General features: G+C 42.5%; 1 protein-coding gene across 4 annotated transcripts in view; it reads right to left on the reverse strand.

Moving 5' to 3' along the window:
- The window catches only part of MED12 (mediator complex subunit 12), a 160,778-nt gene that overhangs the window by 100,463 nt on the left and 33,830 nt on the right, over positions 1-26,485 (reverse strand). For all 4 annotated transcript variants that reach the window (XM_056537578.1, XM_056537576.1, XM_056537577.1 and 1 more), the window contains exons 2-12: positions 21,125-21,229; positions 20,126-20,317; positions 17,361-17,520; positions 17,102-17,274; positions 16,851-16,961; positions 16,523-16,777; positions 16,239-16,385; positions 6,728-6,827; positions 6,468-6,604; positions 5,643-5,774; positions 5,428-5,557 (exon numbers count right to left, since the gene is read on the reverse strand). In XM_056537578.1, the coding sequence (XP_056393553.1) occupies positions 5,428-5,557; positions 5,643-5,774; positions 6,468-6,604; positions 6,728-6,827; positions 16,239-16,385; positions 16,523-16,777; positions 16,851-16,961; positions 17,102-17,274; positions 17,361-17,520; positions 20,126-20,317; positions 21,125-21,229 (1,642 nt within the window). The remainder of the gene's footprint in view (positions 1-5,427; positions 5,558-5,642; positions 5,775-6,467; positions 6,605-6,727; positions 6,828-16,238; positions 16,386-16,522; positions 16,778-16,850; positions 16,962-17,101; positions 17,275-17,360; positions 17,521-20,125; positions 20,318-21,124; positions 21,230-26,485) is intronic.

The following is a 26,485-nucleotide window of genomic DNA, read 5'->3' on the forward strand; positions in this document are numbered from 1 at the left end:
CACCCCCAATAAAGGAGTGGTTCTGCAGGTGGTGACCACAGACCACTTCTCAGTTCCTATGCTTCCTGGCTGATGTTTTGTAAAACAAAATAGGCAGACACGGAGCGCTCCCTGTGTGGAATCAATGGTAAAACCAGGGTGATGCAAATCTGCTGAAAAACTCGCTCACCTGGTTAGGTTGTGCTGGAAAGGCACAACGCTCGGGAGGACAATGGAATATGGTTGACTGCAGCAGCTTCCCACGCTAACTGGATGAGCGTGAAACAGTGGAGAGCAAAGGTGCAAGCAGGAAAAGGAAGCTTATGATCTCGCTGTCAACTGAGAAAAAGCCAAAGTAATGATAACATTTATTGTAGAATCATGTGCACGCAACGCATTTCAAAACCATCCGTTTTTTTCATCAGGCGTGCTCATACTAAAACATAGCAGTGATTTATCCAGAATATAACCCACACATCATAAACGGACATGACTTATAGTGAAGTAGTAAAACATGGAGCAAAAGTCCAGATCATGATACAAAAAATTCCATTACTGGTGATGACAATAAAAACCTGTGCAAAAATGCAGATAAATATACATTAACACATAAGAGAGCACAAAAAAAAAAAAAAGAATTAAATTAGAATATATATAAAAATACATACAGCTAAAAGGTAGTTTTTTCTATTGATTCATTTAGTCCCTGGGGCCACAAAGAATTTATATAAAAAATCCAAAACGATTCCCTATTAATAAGTCCCTGATATCTGTTGCGTCTCTTCAGAAATGGCTTCAATTATTTGAACTGTCAGGCATTGTGGGTCACCCGCATGAATAGTGGAAACATGTCTCGATATGCTATGTTGCATACATTTAGTATGAATATTGTACCAATGTTTATTTATCCTGGCCCTAAGTGTCTGTACCGTCCGGCCAATATATTGCATTCCACATTTACAGGTGAGCAAATAAACTACAAACATGGAAGAACAATCATATTTTCCTATGATAGAGAAAGGCTCACCTGTGGAAATGGATTTAAAAGTAGAAATATTGTTGTCAGAGATCTATGAACAGCACAGACACCTAGAATGATTACATTTGAAAGTGCCAGTGCAAGAAGAAGGTGCCCTTATTTCTTTTTGGGATGACACAGCCTTGAGGCGACCAGGTGCAAGCTAGCTTCTCAGTGTACGAGCTCTCTAGTAAGTAATCAGAGGCTTAGAGGGAATTTTCTGTTTTAATATCGGATCACTTAATAGTATTGCCCAATGTTTCTTTAAAATATTAGGATTTGTTTAAATGTGGAATGCAATATATTGGCCGGACAGTACAGACCCTTAGGGCCAGGATGAATAAACATTGGTACAATATTCATACTAAATTTATGCAACAAAGCATATCGAGACATGTTACCACTATTCATGCGAATGATCCACAATGCCTGACAGTTCAAATAATTGAAGCCATTTCTGAAGAGACAACAGATATCAAGAGACTTAATAGGGAATCGTATTGGATTTTTTATATAAATTTGTTGTGGCCCCAGGGACTAAATGAATCAATAGAAAAAAAATACCTTGTAGCTGTATGTATTTTTATAAATATTTATTCTAATTTAATTCTTTTTTTGTGCTCCCTTATGTGTTTTATGTATATTTATCTGCATTTTTTGCACAGGTTTTTATTGTCGTCACCAGTAATGGAATTTTTTGTATCATGATCTGGACTTTTGCTCCATGTTTTACTTAGGTCTTCCAAGTTTTACTACTTCACTATAAGTCATGTCCGTTTATGATGTGTGGGTTATATTCTGGATAAATCACTGCTAGGTTTTAGTATGATCACGCCTGATTAAAAAAACGGATGGTTTTGAAACGCGTTGCGTGCACATGATTCTACAATAAATGTTGCTATCATTACCTTGGATTTTTCTCCGTTGACAGCGTGATCACAAGCTTCAGTTTCCTGCTTGCACCTTTGCTCTGGCTGATGTTTTGGTCACTTTTGAATGCTGGCGGGGCTTTCACTCTAGTGGTAGCATGAGACGGAGTCTACAACCCACACAAGTAGCACAGGTAGCGCAGCTCAACCAGGATGGCACATCAATGCGAGCTGTGGCAAGAAGGTTTACTGTGTGTCAGCTACCAGGAGACAGACCAGTACATCAGGAGACATGAAGGAGGCCGTAGGAGCGTAACAACCCAGCAGCAGGACCGCTACCTCCGCCTTTGTGCAAGGAGGAGCAAGAGGAGCACAGCCAGAGCCCTGCAAAATGGCCTCATGCAGGCCACAAATGTGCATGTGTCCTCTCAAACTGTCAGAAACAGACTTCTTGAGGGTGGTATGAGGGCCCGAAGTCCACAGGTGGGGGTTGTGCTTACAGCCCAACACCGTGCAGGACGTTTGGCATTTGCCAGAGAACACCAAGATTGGCAAATTTGCCACTGGCGCCCTGTGCTCTTCACAGATGAAAGCAGGTTCACACTGAGCACATGTGACAGATGTGACAGAGTCTGGAGACACCTTGGAGAACATTCTGCTGCCTGCAACATCCTCCAGCATGACCGGTTTGGCGGTGGGTCAGTAATGGTGTGGGGTGGCATTTCTTTGGGGGCCGCACAGCCCTCCATGTGCTTGCCAGAGGTAGCCTGACTGCCATTTGGTACCAAGATGAGATCCTCAGACCCCTTGTGAGACCATATGCTGGTGCGGTGGGCCCTGGGTTCCTCCTAATGCAAGACAATGCTAGACCTCATGTGGCTAGAGTGTGTCAGCAGTTCCTGCAAGAGGAAGGCATTGATGCTATGGACTGGCCCGCCAGTTCCCCAGACTTGAATCTGTGAGCACATCTGGAACATCATGTCTCGCTCCATCCACCAACTCCATATTGCACCACGGACTGTCCAGGAGTTGGCAGAAGCTTTAGTCCAGGTCTGGGAGGACATCTCTCAGGAGACCATCGACCACCTCATCAGGAGCATGCCCAGGCATTGTAGGGAGGTCATACGGACACGTGGAAGCCACACACACTAATGAGCCTCATTTTGGCTTATTTTAAGGACATTACATCAAAATTGGATCAGCCTGTAGTGTGGTTTTCCACTTTGATTTTGAGTGTAATTCCATATCCAGACCTCAATGGATTGATAAATTTGATTTCCATTGATAATTTGTGTGTGATTTTGTAGTCAGCACATTCAACTATGTAAAGACGAAAGTATTTCATACAATTAGTTCATTCATTCAGATCTAGGATGTGTTATCTTAGTGTTCCCTTTATTTTTTTAAGCAGTGTACAATAGTTGGAAATTGACCGTGCACCCTATCAGAACACATCTCACCTCTACCCCATACGCGTTTTCACTGAATTGCTGTGTCAGGGGGCATGTATTAAATGCCTTAGAAAAGTCCAGATATATATAACATCCACAGCTTCACCCCGGTCCAATCTATAACTGACCTCCTCATAGAAGCTGATCAGATTAGCCTACCAGGACTGATCCCGCAAGATATTTCAGAATAGCATCTTCTAGAAAACCCTCAAAAATCTTACCCACAACAGATGTTAAACTTACAGGCCTATAGGTCCCAGTATCCCTTTTTGACCACTTTTGGAAAATTGGTACCACGCAGTCCTGTGGGACAATCCCTATTATCATAGGTGCATATAATCAAAGGTGCTACCATTGCAGTCAGCATTTACTAAAATGAGTAATTTTAAGCCCTTAACACCCCATGGCTCGGAACTTGCTATAACTATAAAAATAAAAAAAAGTTACCATATTTTTCCCTTCCTGCTATGGGATGAATGGGTACAGGGGTGTGGAAATTTAATAAAAACTACTTGTCCACGGAACTAAAAAAAGAGCGAAATCTACTTGTCCCTCATGACGATCCACTTGTCCTGGCCAATTTTCGCCCTAGTGTTTCCTCCTCGCCCTATAATAGCCATAACTAACTACTATAATGATACCTTTTAATTTTTCCATAACATTCTCCGAACCAAAAAAAAATATTGGTGAAGTGAAATTGAAATCGTAAAAGATAATTTTGCTAATTTGGTGGTTTTCTTTTCTATGCCATTTACCTTGTGGTTGAGTTAACATGTTATTTTTACTTTAGGCCGGCCTGATTACAGCAATACCAGATTTGTATAGTTTCCATCATGTTTAACTACTTAAAAAAAAAAATTCAGAACTTTTTCGAATTTTTTTAATTGCCATTTTCTGACCCCTGTAGTTTTTATAATTTTTTTTGCATACGAGGCTGTATGAGGGCTCATTTTTTGTATCAGTACCTTTTTGTTATTGATCTGACTTTGTAATTGCTTTTAACTTTTTTTTCTGGGATATTATAATATTTGCAATTCTGTGGTTTGTTTTTTTTTTTTACATTTACGTAATTTATTGTACGGGATACATATTGTTATATTTTAATAGTTTGTACAATTACGCATGCAGTGATACCAAATAGGTTTATTTTTAGTATGTTTACATGTTTTTATGTAAGAAAAGGGTGTGATTTGAACTTTTAATATGGAAGGGGTTAATGTGTGTCTTTTAAACTTTTATAAAAATTTTTAATTTTTAATTTTATTTATTAGGGGACTTTTAGGAGGAATCATCAATATAGTTCTATTGAACTCCATTGATCGGTGTGCTCTGCGATCCATTGAGAGAGCCTAGTCCAGCAAGACTCTACCAATGACAGAGCCTCAGACACCAGGGAAGAAGAGGTAAGCCCTACAGTTCTGTCTATAGTGGATCGCCTCCCCCCACGATCAAGAGGTGGGGAGGCGATCCACCTCGCTTGTCCACCCGGGAGCATTCACATGTTCCTTTAGATCTAAAGGGTTATTAGCCAGCCGCAACGATCGCCACATGCTGGCTATTAGCGGCGGCACCCAGCTACTGAAAACTGCCGGGGGCTGCAGAGTATGGAGCGGGCACGAGATCGGAGCCCACTCCATACTCACAGCCGTGCTTGCCCGAAGCAGGGCTAAGGGCCTGAAAAATTCACCTGCCCGGGACTGCATGTCCTCGGCGTCGGGCAATAGGAATTCCACATCCCTGGGGTATGTTTTTGCAGTGGGTATGTTCCCGCAACAGGAAATATGCATACGTCCAGCCTATTCTCAGCTCTGCGGGATCCACTGAATGAGATCAACAGTAGGAGACGTCTGTCAGTCACAGCCAGGATCCCGCTGCAACTGCCAAGACCGGGATTGCGCTGGTCTCCGCTGTTTTAACCTCATAGAAGCAGTACAAGATTTCAATAAAGAAATACAAAATAAAGCTCTATATTATCAAATAAAAAACAAGGTTGATAATCCAAATATAAGTCCTAGAACACTGTTTAATCAACGTCACAAGTAATACAATGCTAAGCACAAAACAAAAAAGATCACAAAATGCTGATTACATCTGTGAAGCTTATACTCACTTAAAACTGGGGCTTGTGTATCAAGAAACTGGAGAAGGACATCCTGGAAAACAGGGGGTGAACTTAACGCAGACAGTGACCCCGATGACACAGATCCCTTTTCATCAACAGCTTCAGAGTCACCACATCTCTAAAACAATGGAAACAAAAAGCTGGCATTTAACCAAACAAGCAAATTAACAGTTTTGATAACTAAATGGCTACACGAGAGCTACCTCAGCTTCAATTTCCATCTGCCTCTTCTCTAGCAATTTAGCTACAACTAAGGCACGATGATGTCCATAGCGCTTGCAGCTGACAGCCCACTCACATAAAAGTGCAACAACAGCATCATCATCTGGTGAGATCTACAAAATAAGAAACACTAATTACCACAGACATTACTGTCAGTCAAATAGATGAAAAGAAACAGATCACGTTCAAAATGTGGTCCAATCTGCAGGCAATGCATTAGACATATATAGTTTTGTGGGAAAAGTTCCAGGATAATTTTTTCATTATTCATATAAACTTTAGCTTATTCTGGGCTAAGTCGTCAAGTGTGCTGTCGTGCGATTGACAGCTCTTTCTATATACACACTTAAAGATGACTACTTAAGTGGTTGTCCAATGAAAGACAACTTATCCCCTATCCACAGGATAGCGGTCAGGCCCCCTCTCCACGGTCTCCAAAACAGTGTGTCAGCTCTCAGAGAGAGCATGTGCTGAAGACTGCATGCGCTTCATTAATTTCTATGGGAGCGCTGAAAATACAGAGTGCAGCCCCCCCCCCCCAAAGAGCTGTCACTGAGGAACACTTGACTTCTTAGCCCAGAATAATAGAATTAAATGGAGCCCATGTTGTCTGCAGCTTGCGTAGAGCAGAGGCCCTATTATGGAGATCACAGGGGTCCCAGGAATCAAACCTTCCTCAATTTGTTTAGCTCCTCCTGCGCTGCTTCATAATGCCTGCAGATTGGACTGCATTTTCAATGTGGCAGGTTCCATTAAAAATATATTAACAGTACAGCTTTTAGAATTGTCAGAGACTGCACCATCACCTCATGACCATCCTTGCCAAGACCCAATCCAAAGATGCGGTTATAAAGAGAGTCTAAGTTGTTACTAAAGTCAGACTTCTCAAAGCTGTGGCTATCCAGAACCTCCAGAGTATGAAGAACACGTCCAATGGGAAATCCTAAAAAAATTGTAATCCATTTTTAAAAATTGGGGGGGGGGGGGGGAAAAAAAAAAAACACACACACACACACACCCCTTAGTAAGAACCTATACAATCTAAAAAAGGCACAATACGTAGTACCTGCTGTAGCTTCCTGGCATTTATCAAATGACCATCGGACCTCTACTGCTCGTCCACGTTCCTTTATCTGCTGCTCCATTTCCCGAAGTTTCCTCCTGACCTAAGATACACAAGAAAAAATACAACTGAAACCAAGAAAAACTATTGAGTAATAAGGTGTCCTAAGAAATCAAAAAAAGGTAAATACAGTATCTCACATAAGTGAGTACACATTTTATTATATCCTTTCAAATGACAATGCTACAGAAATGACACTACAATGTAATGTAGTGAGTGCACAGCTTGTATAACAGCGTTTAATGTTATGTCGTTTCAAAATAACCCACACAGCCATTAAGGTCTAAACCTCGGCTACAAGTGGAAATGTCCAAATTGGGCCCATAGTGTGGTCACGCCGTCACATGGGGGCGGATTCGTGACGTCACGATACTCTGTTCCCGTGGTAGTCACATGGCAGATTCTGAGCTGGCAGCACGGCGTGCAGCTCCCCGAGGTGGGTGCTGAATGCAAGATTGCGGGAGTCCCCCGCGATCAGACATCTTATCCTTAGGATAAGCTTTTTGGCCATGAAATTCATCAGAGCTTCACAGGTTGCCACTGAAGCCATCTTCTACATCATAGAGCTGGTATATGTTCGAAATATATATCTCTCTCTCTCTCTCTCCCCCCCCCCCCCCCCCCCTCTCCCCTCTCTCCCTTCCCTCCTCCCTCTCCCTCCTCCCTTCCTCCCTCCCCCTAGCGGGACCATTTTTGTTGTGATCAGACTTTTCAATCACTTTTTATTAACTTTTTTGTGGTATAAAAAGTGATCAAAGATGCGCTATTTTGGACTTTGGAATTTTTTTGCGCGCACGCCATTGAACGTGCGGTTTAAAAAGCAGTATATTTTTATAATTCAGACATTTCCGCACGCGGCGATACCACATATATGTTTATTTTTATTTACACTGGGTTTTTTTTATTCTTGGAAATGCCGGGTGATTCAAACCTTTATTAGGGGAAGGGATAATTCAAAGGGTTAATGATATTTTTTTACACTTTTCTTATGCAATATTATAGCTCCTATAGGGGGCTATAACATTGCATTAACTGATCTTTAACACGGATTGATGCATCTCCATAGGAATGGATCAAGCAGTGTTTTCGGCGATTGATTGCTCAAGCCTGGATCTCAGGCTTGAAGCATTCATTCAGCGATCGGACAGCACAGGAGAAGGTAAGAAAACCCCCTCCTGTGCTACAGCTGTTCGGGATGCCGCGGCGATCCCGAACAGCTCCCTGAGCTAGCCGGGCACTTTCACTTTCGTTTTTAGCCACGATCAGTGCGGCGCGCTATTAGCGGCGGGTCCCAGCTTCACTATGATGCCGGGCCCGGCGCCATATGATGCGGGGGTCGCCGTGTGACCCCGCGTTATATCGCAGGACCGGGACTCATGACATACGCGTACGTCATGGGTCCTTGAGGGGTTAAAGACCCGTTATAATGTCCCATTATGAAAACCCTTAAAAACGTCCATTAAACGGCCGCTACAAAATCCTGTCAAAGTCTATGGGATTTTTACATTATCAGTTTTAACCCATCATAGCCCGTTATAAATAACGGACATTTTGTAACGGGAGAAAAATAGTGCATGTAAAGTTTTTTTTCTCCAGTCACAAATAACGTCCGTTATTCATAACCGGCTAAGACAGGTTAAAACGGATAATGTAAAAATTGCATAGACTCTAATGGGATTTTGTGATGGCTGTTTTTAAGCATTTTCATAACGGGACATTATAACGGGTCTTTAAAAACGGAGGAAGTTTATAGTGTGAAAGCAGCCTTAGAGGTGTGTTTGTGCCAGCAGTACTTATGCAGCCCCAGACAATAACACTCCCACCACCATGCTTGATTGTTTTGATACTCCTCATCTGGTTGTCCCCACACACGCTTAACACTAGAGATGAGCGAACTTTTGAAAAATTTGATTCAACCGATTCGCCAAATTTTCCCCAAAAATTGGGTTCAGACCGAATTTATTCACGGCGAATCGCTATTAAAAACTCCTATTTCTGGCCTACAGAGAGCCTCAATAGGGGTGTAGAGCACTTTGCCTTGTCCTAACACGCATAGGGAGTGTGCTGTGTTAGTGAAATAATACTGTTATTCAGTATGACATGCAGATTATAGGCAATGCTATTAGATTCACTGTTGCAGAGCGTCGATGTGGCAGCAGGAAGACCATATGGTGTCAAAAATTAGGAGTACCCATTCTGGTGAGCATCGAGCTGGCGGTCCTCCGCCAGGCGAGATACCACCTGTTCCAGCCCCTGCCTCTCAGCACTCCCCTGACTATGAAAGTGCAAATGTTTCATTGTTATTGCTCCAAGCTATTTTTATTGGATTCGTGTGATCATTCCACAGGCAATATGACGCAGACAATCATAGGGCCTCAGTCTTGAAAAGATTACATTGTTTTAAATTTAAGATTTACATTAGATTTCAAAGTTTAATGTCCCGGTGTTTACTTTGAACTAATACTGTATGACTACAAAACCCAATCTAACAAGGAGTCACATGGCGGCACAATGACAGAGCCTGGAGGTGGCAGCAGCATGAGGAGACCATAATCTGGCAGAATGACACAGCCTGGAATTGGCAGCAGCACGAGGAGACCATATAGTGGCAGAACGACCAAGTCTGGAGGTGGCAACAGCCTGACAAGACCACAGGGCCTCACAATAAATCATTAAAGATATTTTTGAAATTTTAAAATTGAAGATTTTATATACATTAAAAAATTAAGTTTAATTTAAGGTGCCAACGCCATAAGAAGATCATATGGTGGCACAATGACACAGCCTGGAGCTGGCGGCAGCATAGGGCTTCACAATCCCTAAAATTAAAAGATACATTTTTAAAATTGAAAATATATGGTAGCTAGTGCTACCATAAAATATTTTTAGGTAATGTCCCAGGCCCAGCAGCATCAGTAAACCATATAGTTGCTGAATGGCACAGCCTGGAGCTGGCAGCAGCATGAGTAGACAATAGGGCTTCACAATCCCTAAGATTAAAAGATGAATTTTAAAACTGAAATTGAAGATTACACTCCCATGTTTTAATGCCCCGGGCCCCGGCATGTGGTTACAAAGGACCAAATCTAACAAGGAGTCACATGGCGGCACAATGACAGAGCCATAGGCGTGCACACAGGGTGTGTTAGGTGTGCCTGGGCACACCCTAATCCAGCCTCAAACTTGAGGCCAGTGGCGTAGCTATAGAGGTCGCCACTACTCTATACTACCGCCGCAGGTCAGGCCCTCAGGCACAGCGTGAGGTCCCGGGCCTGAAGGGGAGGCCTGTCGCTGCCAGCACCAGGCCCAGTGCTAGCCTAAAAATCCCACCCCCCCAGAGCTCGCCTGAAATCACCCCCCCCCCCCAGCACATGCAGGCACGCACCGTGGGCTCCCTCGCCTCCAGCACAGCGCTACCTCTGTAGGGACCCGATCAAAGGCCCGATTATATATTCTTCCGACTGTCCCATCAGCAGGAGTCACTTGTAAGTTCCACAGTGATTATGGGTGATGCTGTACCCTGATCTGTGGCTCTCCAGCTGTTTCAAAACTACAACTCCCATAATGCCTCCAGACACGATGGGAGTTATAGCTTTATAACAGCTGGAGAGCAACTAGAACCAAGGTGATTGGGTGATTGTGGGGGTCCCAGCAGTGGGCTGCTTATTCTTAAATGTCTGTTTTGTTTGTCTGGCCCTGCCCGTTAGTCACTTATATCATTGTGTATTCTCCTGACTGTGTCCCATCAGTGCTGTAGTCACTGATATCTTTGTGCGGCCGAGTAAGGGGTCGTTCAGAATTGGGGGAAGGGGGTTGTCAGGTGGTAGAGGGCTCACTGCTTTTTTTCGCACCAGGGCCCTGGGGTTTCTAGCTACGCCCCTACTTGAGGCTCTATCACCTCCGTGCTGCACTGCTTTGCCATGCATTTGTTCAGGCCCATCGCTACAGGACAGGCAAACCCAGCAATTGCTTGGGGCCCCGAGCAGAGACAGTGCTTGTTGTGCCAGGCCGTCCTCCTGCCCCTATCCCGATTCGGCAGCTCGCCCTGTCAGCCGGCCGGGACAGGAGTGTGAGAGCCTGGAGCGGGAGGCAGAGACTAAAGCCGCTCGTCCTCCTGCTCCTATATTTGTGCCCGGCTCCCCTGTAGTTGCCGGGAACTCAGGATGTCCCCACCCCTCCCCCAGTTAAGTGCTGTACAGCTACGGGTATCTGCCTCATATTGATGTCATGTCACGCTCCCAGAATTCAAGGGCTGGCATTACTACGTCCTGACGCGAGCCCTAGGAATTCTGAGAGCGTGACGTGCGTGAACATCATTACCGCGCGTTAAGCGTAGCTGTGCAAGCCCTTCTCTGGGGACTGGGGAAGGCTTTTCCCTAAATTCCCGGCAACTGCAGCAGCAGAGGTACCAGCCAGGGGGTCTAATCTAGGGGTACTACCTGCCTACTGGGGGGAGGGGATTAATCTGGAGGTACTACATAACATGCCTACTGGGGGGGAGGGGGTTAATCTGGGGATACTACCTGCCTTCTGGGGGGAAGAGGGTATATACCTCTATATGGTCCTGTATAGGTAAAGTGGGGAGTCCTTCATGTCTATTTTGCTTGGGCCCCCCAAACGGCCCTGGATTTGTTTCCCTGCCGATCCAATCCTCCTACACTATGCGATTGTTCTGATCTATTGTTTTAAAATTGCATGATACTACATATTGTTCACACAGAGCACCTGACCTGGGCTGGTTTACTGAGTGCAATTCACATAGCGATCACGAGAAAATTGTGCAGGTCTGTTTATGTGTGCATGCAAGCAAGAGTGTGTGTGTATGTATGTATGTAAGTAATCCAAAGAGAAACAGCACTCCCAAAGCTCAATATTAGTGGGTGCACGCATGACCGGACCATGGTCAGAGGTCCAAAACTTCACAGCAAATCCAAAAAAAAAAATCGGCAACACACTAGTCCATTCGGTGAAAAAAAAGGAAAATTTATTCCATTATGTGAATGTCATACAGCGATGTTTCTGCTGGCTCTCCCAGCCTTTCTCAAGCTTATTTATGTATTTATTATATATGCACGCCTATGGACAGAGACTGTAGACTCAGGCTGCTGCTGATGGAGCTGGTTCTGCTCCTGCCACCCCACCCCAGCAGCCATGGCAGTGGTGTCGATAGGCATCGGCCAATAGACTACATAGGATGTCTCTGTAGTAGGTCAGTTTGTCCTCCCTCTCAGTGGGTGTGAAAAAGGCCCCTATGTTGTGCCAGTATTGAGCTTTGCGGTGTACGAGTAGCTGAAATGCATGCAAAGTTCCTTCCCATTATCTTGCAAATTGGGGAGGGGGAAACTTCAGGAACAGCTTCACAACAAGATTGAACACGTGTGCCATGCAGGGCACATGGCTCAGCCTTTCCAGCCGCAGCGCATACAAGATGTTCTTTCCGTTGTCAGTCACCATGGTTCCCATTTCCAGTTTTCTTGGAGTAAGCCATGCTCTGATTTATTTACGAATGAACTAGCAGTTCCCCCCATGTGACTCCGTTCGACAAGGCAAACAATGTGAAGAACAGTGTGACACAGCCCTGCCCTGCACACATGGTGTGCTGAAGGGGCACTGAGACTTGTCTGGGCAGTGGAGGCTATGGACACTGTGGAGGATGAGGCGGAGTCGAACACTGTCACGGGACCAACGGCCTGAGAGAGTGGATTGTTGGCAGAATGACTGACTAAAAGTAGTTGGAGCAGAAGCATCTGGAGCGACAGAAGGTGGGTATGTCACACAGCTCCCTTTGGCTGAGGAGGTGGAGCCTTGGCTGGCTGAAAGAGGGAGCGGTGTGCCACTGGGTGATGCAGCAGGCTGGACCACTACATCGGAGCCACGGTTCTCCCAGGCTGCTTTATGGTGGCGCAGCATATGTTGACGCAGGGCCGTGGTGGCAACATTGGGACCCTGGCCACGCTTCACCTTCTGCCAACACATCTCTCATGTGGCTATGTTAACCTCCTCCGGATGATGAAAAACCGCCACACTGCCGAGTAGCTGAATTTCCCACCAACAGTCCGCACTAATTGGCTGCTACTGCCGCAATCTTCAGGAACCCCTGTTCCACTACCTCCTGGGAAGGTATGCTGCCATGAAGCAGGTGTTCTCCCCGGACACGTTTGGGTCCAGAATTTTCACTTCTGCCACCATGCTGACTGCCAACCATGCTACCACCTTGCTGGCTCAGCTGCTGCCTCACGGGCAAACTGCAACCCTCTTCTCCTGGTGATGATGAAGCAGCCTCTTCTGCACCTGGCTTCCAATTGCGATCGGCTTTATCATCATCAACAAGTGTCTGCACGTCACTGATGTCCTCCTCAGGTTCCGAAACAGTGTCTGCTTCAGGACCCTGAATGCTGGCAACACCACCTCCCACATCTCTCTCCTCATCACTACTTGCCTGCCTAGCGGAGGAAGCGTCAGATGTCTCCTCCACTTCTTGGCTGTACAATAGCTGCTGACTGTCCTCTATTAGATCGTTCTCATCGAAGAGTGGAGCTGAACCCACAGCATAAGATACTTCTGTAGGGGAGGGAACAGCATAGGACACAGGCAATGGGAGGAGAGGGACTGCTCCCGGGCCATGCCAACTGAGGGTGGTGTCTGAGAAACCCACAGACTGTTGACTGGGGGTGTCAGATGTCACTTGTGATGAAGTGGATGACCGTGTTAACCAATCGATGACGGCAGATGGGTTGCTGTTCGAGACACGACCACTAGCTTATACCGGGAGCTCAGGCTTCTCGCTGCGCCTCCTGATGCCACTCTCCCCCTAGTCTGCTGCAACCTCTTCCTGATGAATTTAGGCCTCTGCCACTCCTCTGTGCAAGTCCTGGCACTTCTCTGCCTGACATACATAGGGGAGTACAATACGCTTCACTACACTTAAAACAGTATTTGTCTAGAACAGCAGCAGATGTGCACTTTTGCCTGGACTTTCACAGTATCTAGGCCCTTGACAGATTAACAGCTAAAAAATAGTACACTACATAGATGTAGGTATGCACTTATGAGGGCAGAAAAATGCGCTTCAGTACGCAAAAAAAAGTATTTTTGTAGAAAGTGACTGGGAGGTTACTGGCTGCAGTAAAAACCATTTTCAGTGAAAAAAAAAAAAGCACTGCTCTCCGAGTCGCTGTCCACCAGAATGGTGATGAGACTAGGAGGTGAAACACTGCTGGAAAAGGCTTTTCTGTGTAACACACCCACACACAGGCTGTTGTCCTCTCTCTGCAGTGTAATGAATGAATATGGCTGCCGATTATATAGGGCTATGACATTACAGGGGTGACTGGTTGCTGATAGGCTGCATCCTGCATGTGATTCAGGGTCATCCCACCTACCGTTGTTCTCGCCTTCCCATTTTAGATACCCTGGACCCCACTAAATGGAGTTTAATGATGCGATTCGCGCATGCGGCGATATTCGCATTTGTTGCGAACAGAATTTTTCATGAAATTCATAACGAATTTGGATTTGTCAGCTTCGATTCGTTCATCTCTACTTAACACCATCTTGACTAAACAAGTTTATCTTGGTCTCATCGGGACCACAGTTCATGGTTTCAGGAATCCCTGTCCTTAGAATGCTTATCTTTAGCAAACTGTTCGCTGGCCTTCTTGTGGATCATCTCTAAAAGAGATTCCTTTCTGGGATGACAGCCATGCAGACCAATATGATGATGTGGGCAGCATATGGTCCTAGCACTGACAGGCTGACTCCACACCTTTTCAACCTCTGCAGCAATTCTGGCAGCACTCACATTTATTTCCCGAAGACAACCTCTGGATATGATGCTGAGCATCAACTTCTTTGATCGACCATGGCGAGGCATGTCCTGTGAAACTGCTGTATGGTCTTGCCCACTATGCTGAAGCTCAGTTTCAGAGTCTTGGCAATCTTTTTATAGCCCAGGCCATCTTTATATAGAGCAACAATTATCATATGTGCAGAGTTCTTTGCCAAAAGGTGCCATGTTGAAATTCCAGTAAATCAGTATTAGGCTGGGTTCACACTACGTTTTTCAACTACGGTTCCCGCATACGTTTTCTATCAAAAACCGTATGGGGAAGAAAACGGATGGAACAGTATGGGAAAAAGTAAACCGTATGGGTTTTTAAACAGTATACTGTTTTTAAAAGTGCATACTGTTCCGTCCGTTTTTGTAGAAAAAAAAACCATACGTTTTTGAAAATTTTGTCCATTTTTAATGAGAGGGGTCTTGGGTGGGGACTTTAGGATTCAAATGCGCATGTGCAAAGTAAAAACGTATACGTTTTTCCCGTATGGAACTGTATACATGTGCGTTTCCCATTGACGTCCATGTTAAAAAAAACGTATGCGGTTGCAGTACGGTTTTTAAACCGGAGACAAAATCGTGGTCAACCACGGTTTTGACTCCGGTTTAAAAACCGTACTGCAACCGCATAAGTTTTTTTTAACATGGACGTCAATGGGAAACGCACATGTATACGGTTCCATACGGGAAACACGTATACGTTTTTACTTTGCACATGCGCATTTGAATCCTAAAGTCCCCACCCAAGACCCCTCCCATTAAAAATGGACAAAATTTTCAAAAACGTATGGGTTTTTTTTCTACAAAAACGGACGGAACAGTATGCACTTTTAAAAACAGTATACTGTTTAAAAACCCATACGGTTTACTTTTTCCCATACTGTTCCATCCGTTTTTTTCCCATAAGGTTTTTGATAGAAAACGTATGCGGGAACCGTAGTTGAAAAACGTAGTGTGAACCCAGCCTTAGACAGTTTAAGAGTGATAAAGACCAAATTTAAGACACCTGCTACCTTTTCACAGTTGAGACCTTGTAACACTAACAAGTCACATGACACCATGGAGGGAATATTAGCTAATTGGGCCCAATTCAGACATTTCCACTTAGGGGTGTACTCTTTTGTTGCCAAAGTTAATTGGCTGTGTGTTTTTTGAGGGGACAGCTAAATTAAACCCTGTTACACAGACTGTGGATTCACTACTTTACATTGTAGCAGAGTCTTTTATTAGTGTTGTCACATGAAACTAAATTATGAAGTATTTACAAAGATTTGCACACCTGACTAAAATCTCCCTCCAGCACAGGGGCATGCTGGATTTATGTAGAGGCACAGGTATCTGCACAAATCCCGGCACATCTGGGCTGCTGTGCACCTTCGTTGAAATCTAAGCCAGCTGATGAAGGCTGCTGTAGATATTAACTACAATTAATGCCTGCTAACCATACCCCATCAGCCCTAAGCCCTGCCCATTTAACTTTGATGATCTGTGCTATGCACAGATTAGATAGCTGTTCGCCTTAGTGTCTTTTGTGACAGTGTGGCAAGGAAAGGGTGTATTTCCCTACCTGATCCTGGAGAAATAGCAATATTCTCTGCCAACTTTCAGAACTCATACCTGCTGCATGAATACAGAATTGCCACTTGGCATGGGCAGACTTGAAGGAGCAATAGGAAGATGATCAAGAGGTGAACCAGTCTTTATTCGGTTGTCAGTCAAAGAGTAATGCCATACAAGAGCACTTGGACAACACAGAACAATACTCTGAAAAAAAAAAAGTGGAAAAAAAATGTTTATTATAATGTAAAGAGAGACGAGAATATATTAATTAGATTCAGGCTATCTTATTCAAATGTTGTGAGCAATGTTGTATGAAAAAATATAAGACTATATAACAGTACCTGCAGCATGCAGCTTAACCCAAACACAAGTGGCCGATGTTGTGAGCATTGTAGGAGATCACTGAATGGGGAGGATGGAGCAGATCCAGAGGGTGGGGGTGGTGCAGGTGCAGGAGGCAGAGCTGCACCACTTTGTGTTGAAAGCAGGTGCCCTGTATGTCCCCCACTACTTTCCAACAGCTGTGCTAAGCGCCTTGTGCAAAAATAGGCAAGCCGTCGCGACAGGTAAGCAGACTGGACCAAAGAACCAGAATACTGTAGAGAAAAGAAGACAATAATAAGTAAAAAGATGTATAAACAAAACCTTTTACTGGGATATTACACTCACACGAAGAAGAAGAGGAAGCAGCAGCTTCAATAGCTCATCTTCTCCTGGACGGATCTTCTCAAAACATTCCAGGACCCATGTCAAGAACTCGTGTCTATCCAACATCCCATCCTATATTATACAAAAAACAAAATATAAAATAAAAATTTTCTGCATATACAAAACTATGCTGCTATTACGTAGCACCCTGCATACAGAGAGTGCACTGTCTTTAGTATGATTCATATAAGTATGTGTAATATCATTGTTACCTGGAACATAAACATTGCTAGTTTCTCATTATATTCCCACTGTTTAAGGGATAGCTCAACCTCTGGAGGCATAGGTCCAGTTGGGGATCCAGAGCTACTAGTTACTTGCCGGTAATACTCTGCAATCTTTTGTAGCTGCTCCCATAAATAGCGAGTAATGATTTGGGTCCACTCTGCAAAAATGGAAGAAGTCAGCAAAACAACATATTTATACTCTTCTAATAATAATCCAAAACTAAAACTGCAAGAAGCGTTTTACCTATAAATGGATCCATGACATGTCTTTTTTTCACTTTGGTTTCTGTAATGGCAGCATAATAAGCACATGTCATCTTAATAAGCCATGCTGCCCTCATAACTGGCACAGAATAGCGTGCTAGAAACCCAAAAACCTCTTCCTTCTTCCCAAAAATGGGAACCTGTTAATAAAAAAATAAAAAAACATTAAATCATATCAAAGCCTTAACTTCTTAAGGACATAGGACGTCGTGACCCCGCATCATACCGGGTTGGTCCCGACGGCTAATGACAGCCGGGACCCTGGGCTAATAGCATGCAGCACAGTTGATCGCCGAGTCTAAAATGAAAGTAAAAGCTTCCCGGCAGTCGATGCTGATCGGGACTATCACGATAAAATCGTGATGTCCCGATCAGCTAGGATGCGAGCAGAGGCCCCCTTACCTTTCTCTGTCGCATCCGATCAGCGTTTGAGTACTCCAAGCCTGAGTTACAGGCTTAAGCAATCGAGCCCCTAGAATGCTGATCCATGCAAAGCTACGGCTTTGCAGGCATCAGGGTAAAATATCAGTGTGTGCAGTGTTATAGCCCCCTATGAGAGTTATAACACTGCAAAAAAAAAAAAAAAAAATAAGTTAAAGGTCATTTAACCCTTCCCTAATAAAAGTTTGAATCATCCCCCTTTTCCCATAAAAAAAAAAAAACTGTAAATAAAAATTAAAATAAACATGTGGTATCGCCGCGTGCAGAAATGTCCGAACTATAAAAATATTTAATTAATTAAACCATACGGTCAATGGCGTACACGCAAAAAAAATTCCAAAGTCCAACATAGCGTATTTTTGGTCACTTTTTAAAATGAATAAAAAGCGATCAAAAAGTCCGATCAATACAAAAATGGTACCGATAAAAACTTCAGAACATGGCGCAAAAAATGAGCCTTCATGCCGGCCCGTACGCCGAAAAATAAAAAAAAAAAGTTATAGGGGTCAGAAGATGAGAATTTTTTACGTATACATTTTCCAGCATGTAGTTATGATTTTTTTTCAGAAGTACGACAAAATCAAACCTATATAAGTAGGGTATCATTTTAACCGTATGGACCTACAGAATAAAGATAAGGTCTAATTTTTACCGAAAAATGCACTGCGTAGAAACGGAAGCCCCCAAAATTACAAAATGACGCAAAAAATAAGCCATAATATGGAATTTTTGGTGCAAAATTTAAAGTGTTATGATTTTTAGAAGGTGATGAGGAAAAAATGAAAATGGAAAAACCCTGCATCCTTAAAGGGGTATTCCAGGCCAATATTTTTTTTTATATATCAACTGGCTCTGTAAAGTTAAACAGATTTGTAAATTACTTTGATTAAAAAAAAAAATCTTAATCCTTCCAATAGTTACTAGCTTCTGAAGTTGAGTTGTTGTTTTCTGTCTAACTGCTCTCTGATGACTCGCGTCTCGGGAGCTGTGCAGTTCCTATGGGGATATTTTCCCAAAATGCACAGCTCCCGCGACGTGACATCATCAATGAGCAGTTAGACAGAAAACTTCAGAAGCTAATAACTATTGGAAGGATTAAGATTTTTTAATAGAAGTAATTTACAAATCTATAAACACATGTTATAGTTCACACGTTCCGCTGCTGAAGAAAAAAACGAGGATGGTTTTGAAACGCGTCCAGCGATTTTAAATACGCGATATTGAGCCTGACAATATAGAATATCTGCCTGACAGTACTAGCGATCATCCGACAGATCCAAGGCATTTATTACAGTGCGCTCTCTCCTGAGCGCGTGACCTGTGCACGAGGAACGCCGCCGGGTTACTCACTCTGCATACCGCATCCAGCCGTTACATTAATTACAAGTGAAAAGCCAATCGGGCTATCCACAATAAGGATTTGATGCTTGCTGACCGCCATCTTTCCCAGTTGGTCTGACCAAGGGACTCCGCTTGACAGCGCTGCAGTCCCCCTAAACGGTGCCCACCACCAAGTGCTGCGCTCTTAGGAGTCGGCTGAGACTCCAGCAGCACGATCCCTGACTGAGGCAAATCACCGGGCGAAAGACGCTATACAGCCGGCCCACAGGACTACACCGAAGGGAGATCTGTGGTATCCCGGGAGTGGTGAGCATTGTATGGAGCTTATTGCCAACTGGCTGATTTGATATTTTGATGTGCGGTATACACAGAGATGCTTAAAGATTGATTTTAAGTGACTGTTCACTGTTCAGAAAGCGCTACATTGTATCACTATATCAGTGGGATCGAATTGCCACTGGCTGGACAGATACAATACCACTGTATCAATTGACTAACTTATCTGTAGCTGCTACATTGTATCTGCTTTATATTGAAGAGCTCCGAGAACAGGAACAATTGAATGAACGTTTGCACTGTGCTGTTCCACAGGATTAGTAGATCGCCATATTGATAACACAGGCTCAAATCGCAGAATAATTTTATAGTTGTTATTCTTAGTTGTTATTTTTATATTGGGATTATTATATTTTATTATTGTGTATTAAATTAATTAGGGGAGTACAAGGGCCCTGTACATTCCCTATTTAATCCATTTTCATTCTATATTAATAAATACTAATTATTTTAAACCAGATATCTTTGACCTTTGAGCCCCATTTACTTTTAACATAATTTACAAATCTGTTTAACTTTCCGGAGCAAGTTGATATATAAAAATAAGTTTTTGCCTGGAATACCCCTTTAAGGGGTTAAATTAGATACAGATGAAAAATGTTTACTCGTGCAAGCTACAATGCTCACCTTTTTAGCAAGATGTGTAAGAGGTTTGGTTCCTGCAAGATCTGTAAACCAGTTATTAATAGAGCTTTGGGAGCGAGCAGTGACAAGCCAGAAGTTGTCCTTCTGGTTAACTTGAGGCTTTCTTCGTCCAGTGTCTGGTAGGGTATTGCAACGCAGCTTCTCTGCCATGATGTTACTGAAATTGGAGCTAATCTAAAAGTAAGAAAAAATTGACAACAAAAAATAAAAGGAGAACACAAAAATCACCTTATAAAAATAAATTAACACAAAGAAGATGCACAAAGAAGAATGTGAGCTCAACTAATATAGATCAACAAATTCTTCTATTAAAGGGGTATTCCAGGAAAAAAAATTTTTTATATATATCAACTGGCTCCAGAAAGTTAAACAGATTTGTAAATTACTTCTATTAAAAAATCTTAATCCTTTCAGTACTTATGAGCTTCTGAAGATAAGGTTGTTCAGGAAACGCCCAGTTTAGAAGCAAATCCCCATAGAAAACCTCTTCTAAACTGGGCGTTTCCCGAGACAGGTGTCATCAGAGAGGATTAGACAGTAAAGAACAACCTTTACTTCAGAAGCTCATAAGTACTGAAAGGATTAAGATTTTTTAATAGAAGTAATATACAAATCGGTTTATCTTTCTGGAGCCAGTTGATACATATAAAAAACGTTTTTTCCTGGAATACCCCTTTAAACATGTATACAGGTGCAACGTAGTGCATCCAGAGAAACTAGGTATTAGCAAAAAGACAAAGCTGATACTCTATAGTGCAATGGACACCCTTGAAAAATTTAATTAACAATATGTAGCAAAAATAATCTTTACTAGTAAGTATGCAAATCTGGTACAAAGTAGAAAAAAAAACATTGGTTAAAAACCAATTAAAAATAACGGTTTGAGCAATCTAGTAGTGCCATTTTTCAAGAGTTAGCATTTCACTATAGAGTATCCACTTAGCATGTGACAAACTTCCAATGACATAAAAGAAGAGTTACCTTGGCTGGGTTAAAGTTGACATTTTTAGCACTGCCATGTTCATCTCCTGATACAGCTGGTTGGTTATTGAATCCTTGCTTTACATTTAACGCTGTAAGCTCATCCTACAAAAAGAAAAGTGACAGACATGGAATAAGCATGCTACAGGCTTTGGGCTCATTCATAAGGTTTTCACTACAACAAACAAGACATGTACAACTTATTAGGGTGCTTTCACACCACGATTTCAGCCTACGGCTCCCGTACCCAAGCCAGACTGGCGCTGAAATCCATTCACTCTATTGAGCCGACCGGACTCAAACGGTGACTCCGGTAGGCTCACTTTTGACCCGTATCCGGTTTTATGACAGGACCTAAAACCGTAGTATACTACGGTTTTAGGTCCGGTCACAAAACCGGATATGGGTCAAAACGGGTACGGGTTGCGCCAAGCAGCCCCAAAAACGGGTTGGAGCACAACAGACTCAGAGTCCTGACAGATCCCACTGGCTTGAATGGGGTCCATTGGACATCCGGTAGTTTAACTGAATTTTTTTTTCTCCGTTATACTGAACGGAATTGCCGATGGAGCTCCACGGCAATGTAAGAGGCCTAAGTTGTAACAGTCAAAATAGTATTGCATGTTGCACTATGTTTGCAGAGCTGGATATTTATTTAGCCATATTTTTTTAATGGGTCACAAAGGGTTGAGATGTGGCAGAACAAAGAATGAGAACAGTTTGCAAGCAAATGAATTATTAGATGTAAGGTCAATTCCGTGACAAAGGAATCTGTAAATTGTACTTTACTGTAGTACAAATACACGAGCTGTTCTCACCACAAGCTGGGTAGATGCTATAAACGATCTATGGTGAGAACCCATTTAGGGTAGAGTCACACGTGCATTATTTTGCTGCTGTGTTTTTCCTATCCAGTCAATGGATAACAAAATATGCAGTCGACTTTGCTACCCATTAACTTCAATGGGTAGGAAAATATACAGCAGCAAATACGCAGAAAATTATGGCACGTGTGACCATTTCCTAAAGAAATAAACAGTGCTAAAATTTCACATATGGATATGTGGAATGGTTCATATATCAGCTATATATCCCATAGCTATTATTTTTGGCCTAAAAGCAACCCACCAGCACTACCAGAAGGGAACTAAAAGAGGTTAATTAAAGAGGACATGTGATAACCCTCAAAAAATTAGATAAATATGTATAAGGGCAGCTCACGAATACTACCAACCAAAAGCTAGGAGGTAAAACACTAAGGCACCAATACCCAAGGTGCCTAAAACAAAAAGTGCACAATGGAAAAGAGAATGTGTTGTACTCTAGGTGACTCAGGGAAAACTGCATAGTGTGTTTTAACTAAATTACCCTATAAATCCAATAAACTAACAATAGTACATATAAATGAATTTTATGATGACTAAGATGCAATAAAAACGTAAACGCAGGACCTGATTTGTAATACATATACTGTAAAATGAATAAAAGAAAATTTATAATAAAATAAAATGTAATAAGTTTTACCAAGTCTATTTAACCCCTTAAGGACACAGGACATAAATGTACGTCCTGGTGAGGTGGTACTTAACGCACCAGGACGTACATTTACGTCCTATGCATAACCGCGGGCATCGGAGCGATGCCCGTGTCATGCGCGGCTGATCCCGGCTGCTGATCGCAGCCAGGGACCCGCCGACAATGGCCGACGCCCGCGATCTCGCGGGCGTCCGACATTAACCCCTCAGGTGCCGGAATCAATACAGATCCCGGCATCTACGGCAGTGCGCGATTTGAATGAATGATCGGATCGCCCGCAGCTCCCGGCGTCTCCTGCTCTGGTCTGTGACCAGAGCAGACCAGAGCAAAAGATCGCCGATAACACTGATCTGTTCTATGTCCTATACATAGAACAGATCAGTATTAGCAATCATGGTATTGCTATGAATAGTCCCCTATGGGGACTATTCAAGTGTAAAAAAAAAAAAAATGTAAAAAAATGTAAAAGTAAAAGTAAAAAAAAAAGTGAAAAATCCCTTCCCCCAATAAAAAAGTAAAACGTCCGTTTTTTCCTATTTTACCCCCAAAAAGCGTAAAAAAATTTTTTATAGACATATTTGGTATCGCCGCGTGCGTAAATGTCCGAACTATTAAAATAAAATATTAATGATCCCGTACGGTGAACGGCGTGAACAGAAAAAAAAAAAAAAGTCCAAAATTCCTACTTTTTTAATACATTTTATTAAAAAAAAATTATAAAAAATGTATTAAAAGTTTTTTATATGCAAATGTGGTATCAAAAAAAAAAAGTACAGATCATGGCGCAAAAACTGAGCCCCCATACCACCGCTTATACGGAAAAATAAAAAAGTTAGAGGTCATCAAAATAAAGGGATTATAAACGTACTAATTTGGTTAAAAAGTTTGTGATTTTTTTTTTAAGCGCAACAATAATATAAAAGTATGTAATAATGGGTATCATTTTTATCGTATTGACCCTCAGAATAAAGAACACACGTCATTTTTACCATAAATTGTACGGCATGAAAAAGAAACCTTCCAAAATTAGCAAAATTGCGTTTTTCTTTTTAATTTCCCCACAAAAATAGTGTTTTTTGGTTGCGCCATAAATTTTATGATATAATGAGTTATGTCATTACAAAGGACAACTAGTCGCGCAAAAAACAAGCCCTCATACTAGTCTGTGGATGAAAATATAAAAGAGTTTTAGAAGGCGAGGAGGAAAAAATGAAAACGTAAAAATTAAATTGTCTGAGTCCTTAAGGCCAAAATGGGCTGAGTCCTTAAGGGGTTAAAGGGGTGCACCCAAAATGCCCCAAAGCAACCACAATACCTGTTCTGTTTCCCCTGTAGTTAGCCTTGCCAGCTCCTGTGACCCCCCTGTTGTCTCCTGGATATTCTTTTTCCTTGCTTGCAGTCAGTGCGGCTCTATGCAAAGGCTGCCAGCGAATTGCTTTTGCTATCTGTGTGCATGCTGTGTTTTTGTAAACACATAGGGGAGATTTATCAAAACCTGTGCAGAGGAAAGTTGCCCAAGTTGCCCATAGCAACCAGATTGCTTCTTATATTTTTGACAAGGCCTCTGCAACATCTGATTGGTTGCCATGGACCACTAGGCAACTTTTCCTCTGCAAAGGTTTTGATAAATATCCTCCATAGCACACACTGTACATGTCTTTTCTTTCAAACAATCCTTCCCCCCAGCAATAGAAATCATGCAATGCTCTGAATGGCAGCAGTCAGTGATTAGATCTACAGCAGGCAAAGAGCAGAATGATGTGCTGAGGAGACACTGAGCCGTTTCTCTCCCAGCAAGATACTCACACAGAGTGTGTGGCTGTGAAGCCTGACAAGACAAAAATCACGTGGTGTTTGTCTTTCAGGAGAGTGGGGGCTACTCTTAGTAAGGTCTTTGCGCAAAGACAAGGTGGATCTGATAATGACATCTTTGTTTCACTCCCTGCATGTAAGCGACAGCTGAAAGAGGGAAACTGCTCTATATGGATAATGAATAATATTTAGACAAATAGGTTGTGAAAGGGAAAGGATGGGCTATGGTTTCAGTTCCCCAGAGTACCCTTTAACCTGAGAAGTCCACTTTAAAAATGAACTGACACATTAAGTCTGTAAAAATATAGTTGGTTCATAGCAATATAGCGCTTATTCCTAGTTGGAAATTATATAGTGCTGATGGAGAGAGAGAATGCTATGCTGAAGATGTCCCTCGTCACTCTCAAAGTTACCTACTATGTCTTTGCGCTCAACCACCGATAGCCGACAGGTCAGTGGCTCAGTCGAATCCCAGGTTGGGAGAGGTCTGATTGATGCAGGCTTTTGCCTGATAGGAAGGAAGCAGCATCCTCCTCGTGCCTTTGAGCGTGTGATTCTCCATCACTGCAAGAATTCCAGTTACAGGGAGGAGTGCTGTAAGTTGATATCCGTGGTGCCAATACATAGGAAAGAATGTGGTAGAACCGAGATGTGCTGGTCATTTACTTATGCTAGACACGTTTCAGAAGTCCTACTTCTTTCTTCAGTGGCTCATATGTCTAATGGGAATTATTCCACTAATTATAATGTGGATAATCGGCTAATCTGTAACTCCTGGACTGGATTCTCCCCAGTACAGACTAAACCCCAGGATGGAATCATGTATAGAAAATAGACTTCTTGGAAGTTATCATGCACAGATAAAATAAACTTATTCTCAATTAGAATATCATTGGTCAAACATCCAAAATGGGATCTAAGGGGGACATGTATCATTATTTGTGTATGGTAGAAGCAGTTTACCCCCTTTTGCCAAATTCTAAATAATGCGCAGAAGTGTTAAATTTATCAATCAAGCGCAATGAGTTTCATAAATAGCGGGCAAATATAGTAATCACCTCAATCCACTCTTTGAAAAATGGAATCAATGATTTAGTGCATCTTGCTACGTGCAGTCCAAGATGGCTTATATTGGCGTAAAAAATATCGTCAGTGCGCAAGATTTCTGCGGGTAAATGAAATGGAGTCCGAACGCTGGGACACAGCAGGACTCCCATAGAACTGAATGGAGGAGCCTTTTAGTGAGGTCAACAACACAAACATTAGCTGTGAAGAGCTGTGGCAGTTCAGGGGCCCGTAGGGTCCCTGCGGTCGGACCCCTGCAATCAGACACTTATCCCTATCCTGTGGATAGCGCCTAAGTTGTCTATGGCTGCAGTACTCCTTTAACACTGTCTAGATGCATACATAATCAGTTGGAGATGGATCATTGGTATGGTGCACACTGAAATGCATAGACAGTGGGTGTTTTAGATTCCCTTTCTTAATGTTATAAATGTGTTTTTCTATCAGTACTTTCAATTGTCTCATTGGCCTTCCTATATATTTTGTTTCCCGCAAGGGCATTCTATTTCATAGATTACACTGTGGCTGTAGCATGTCAATAGTTTTGAGATTTTCCATTCAAAGCTATTGGACTTCGATTTGATTATTTCTATTTTCTGGGTAATTGAGTTAATCTGCAATTATTGCATATGCCACAACATAAAAACCCTTTCATCTGAAGCCAGGTATTATTCAGAGGGAAGCCTAATAGAATGTTCAACTTTTATCCCTAAGTTTGGGGCTCGTGTATAGACCATATGTGGTCTTCTTGGGAGAGAGGTGCCTAGGACTTTATCATTAAAAATTAGGTGCCAGTGTTACTGTATTATTGCCTCCACTCTTATGTGATCCTGATTAAACTGTATAATTAGTTTATGCTCAAATTTTCTCACTTTTTACACAGAATCTTTTAGAATGTGTTTACAGGGTATTCTTTCTCCAAAATTTCTGTCATAGCTATCATCTCAT

The sequence above is a fragment of the Hyla sarda genome, chromosome 9 (assembly GCF_029499605.1).
Source record: "Hyla sarda isolate aHylSar1 chromosome 9, aHylSar1.hap1, whole genome shotgun sequence".
Taxonomy (NCBI): Eukaryota; Metazoa; Chordata; class Amphibia; order Anura; family Hylidae; genus Hyla; species Hyla sarda.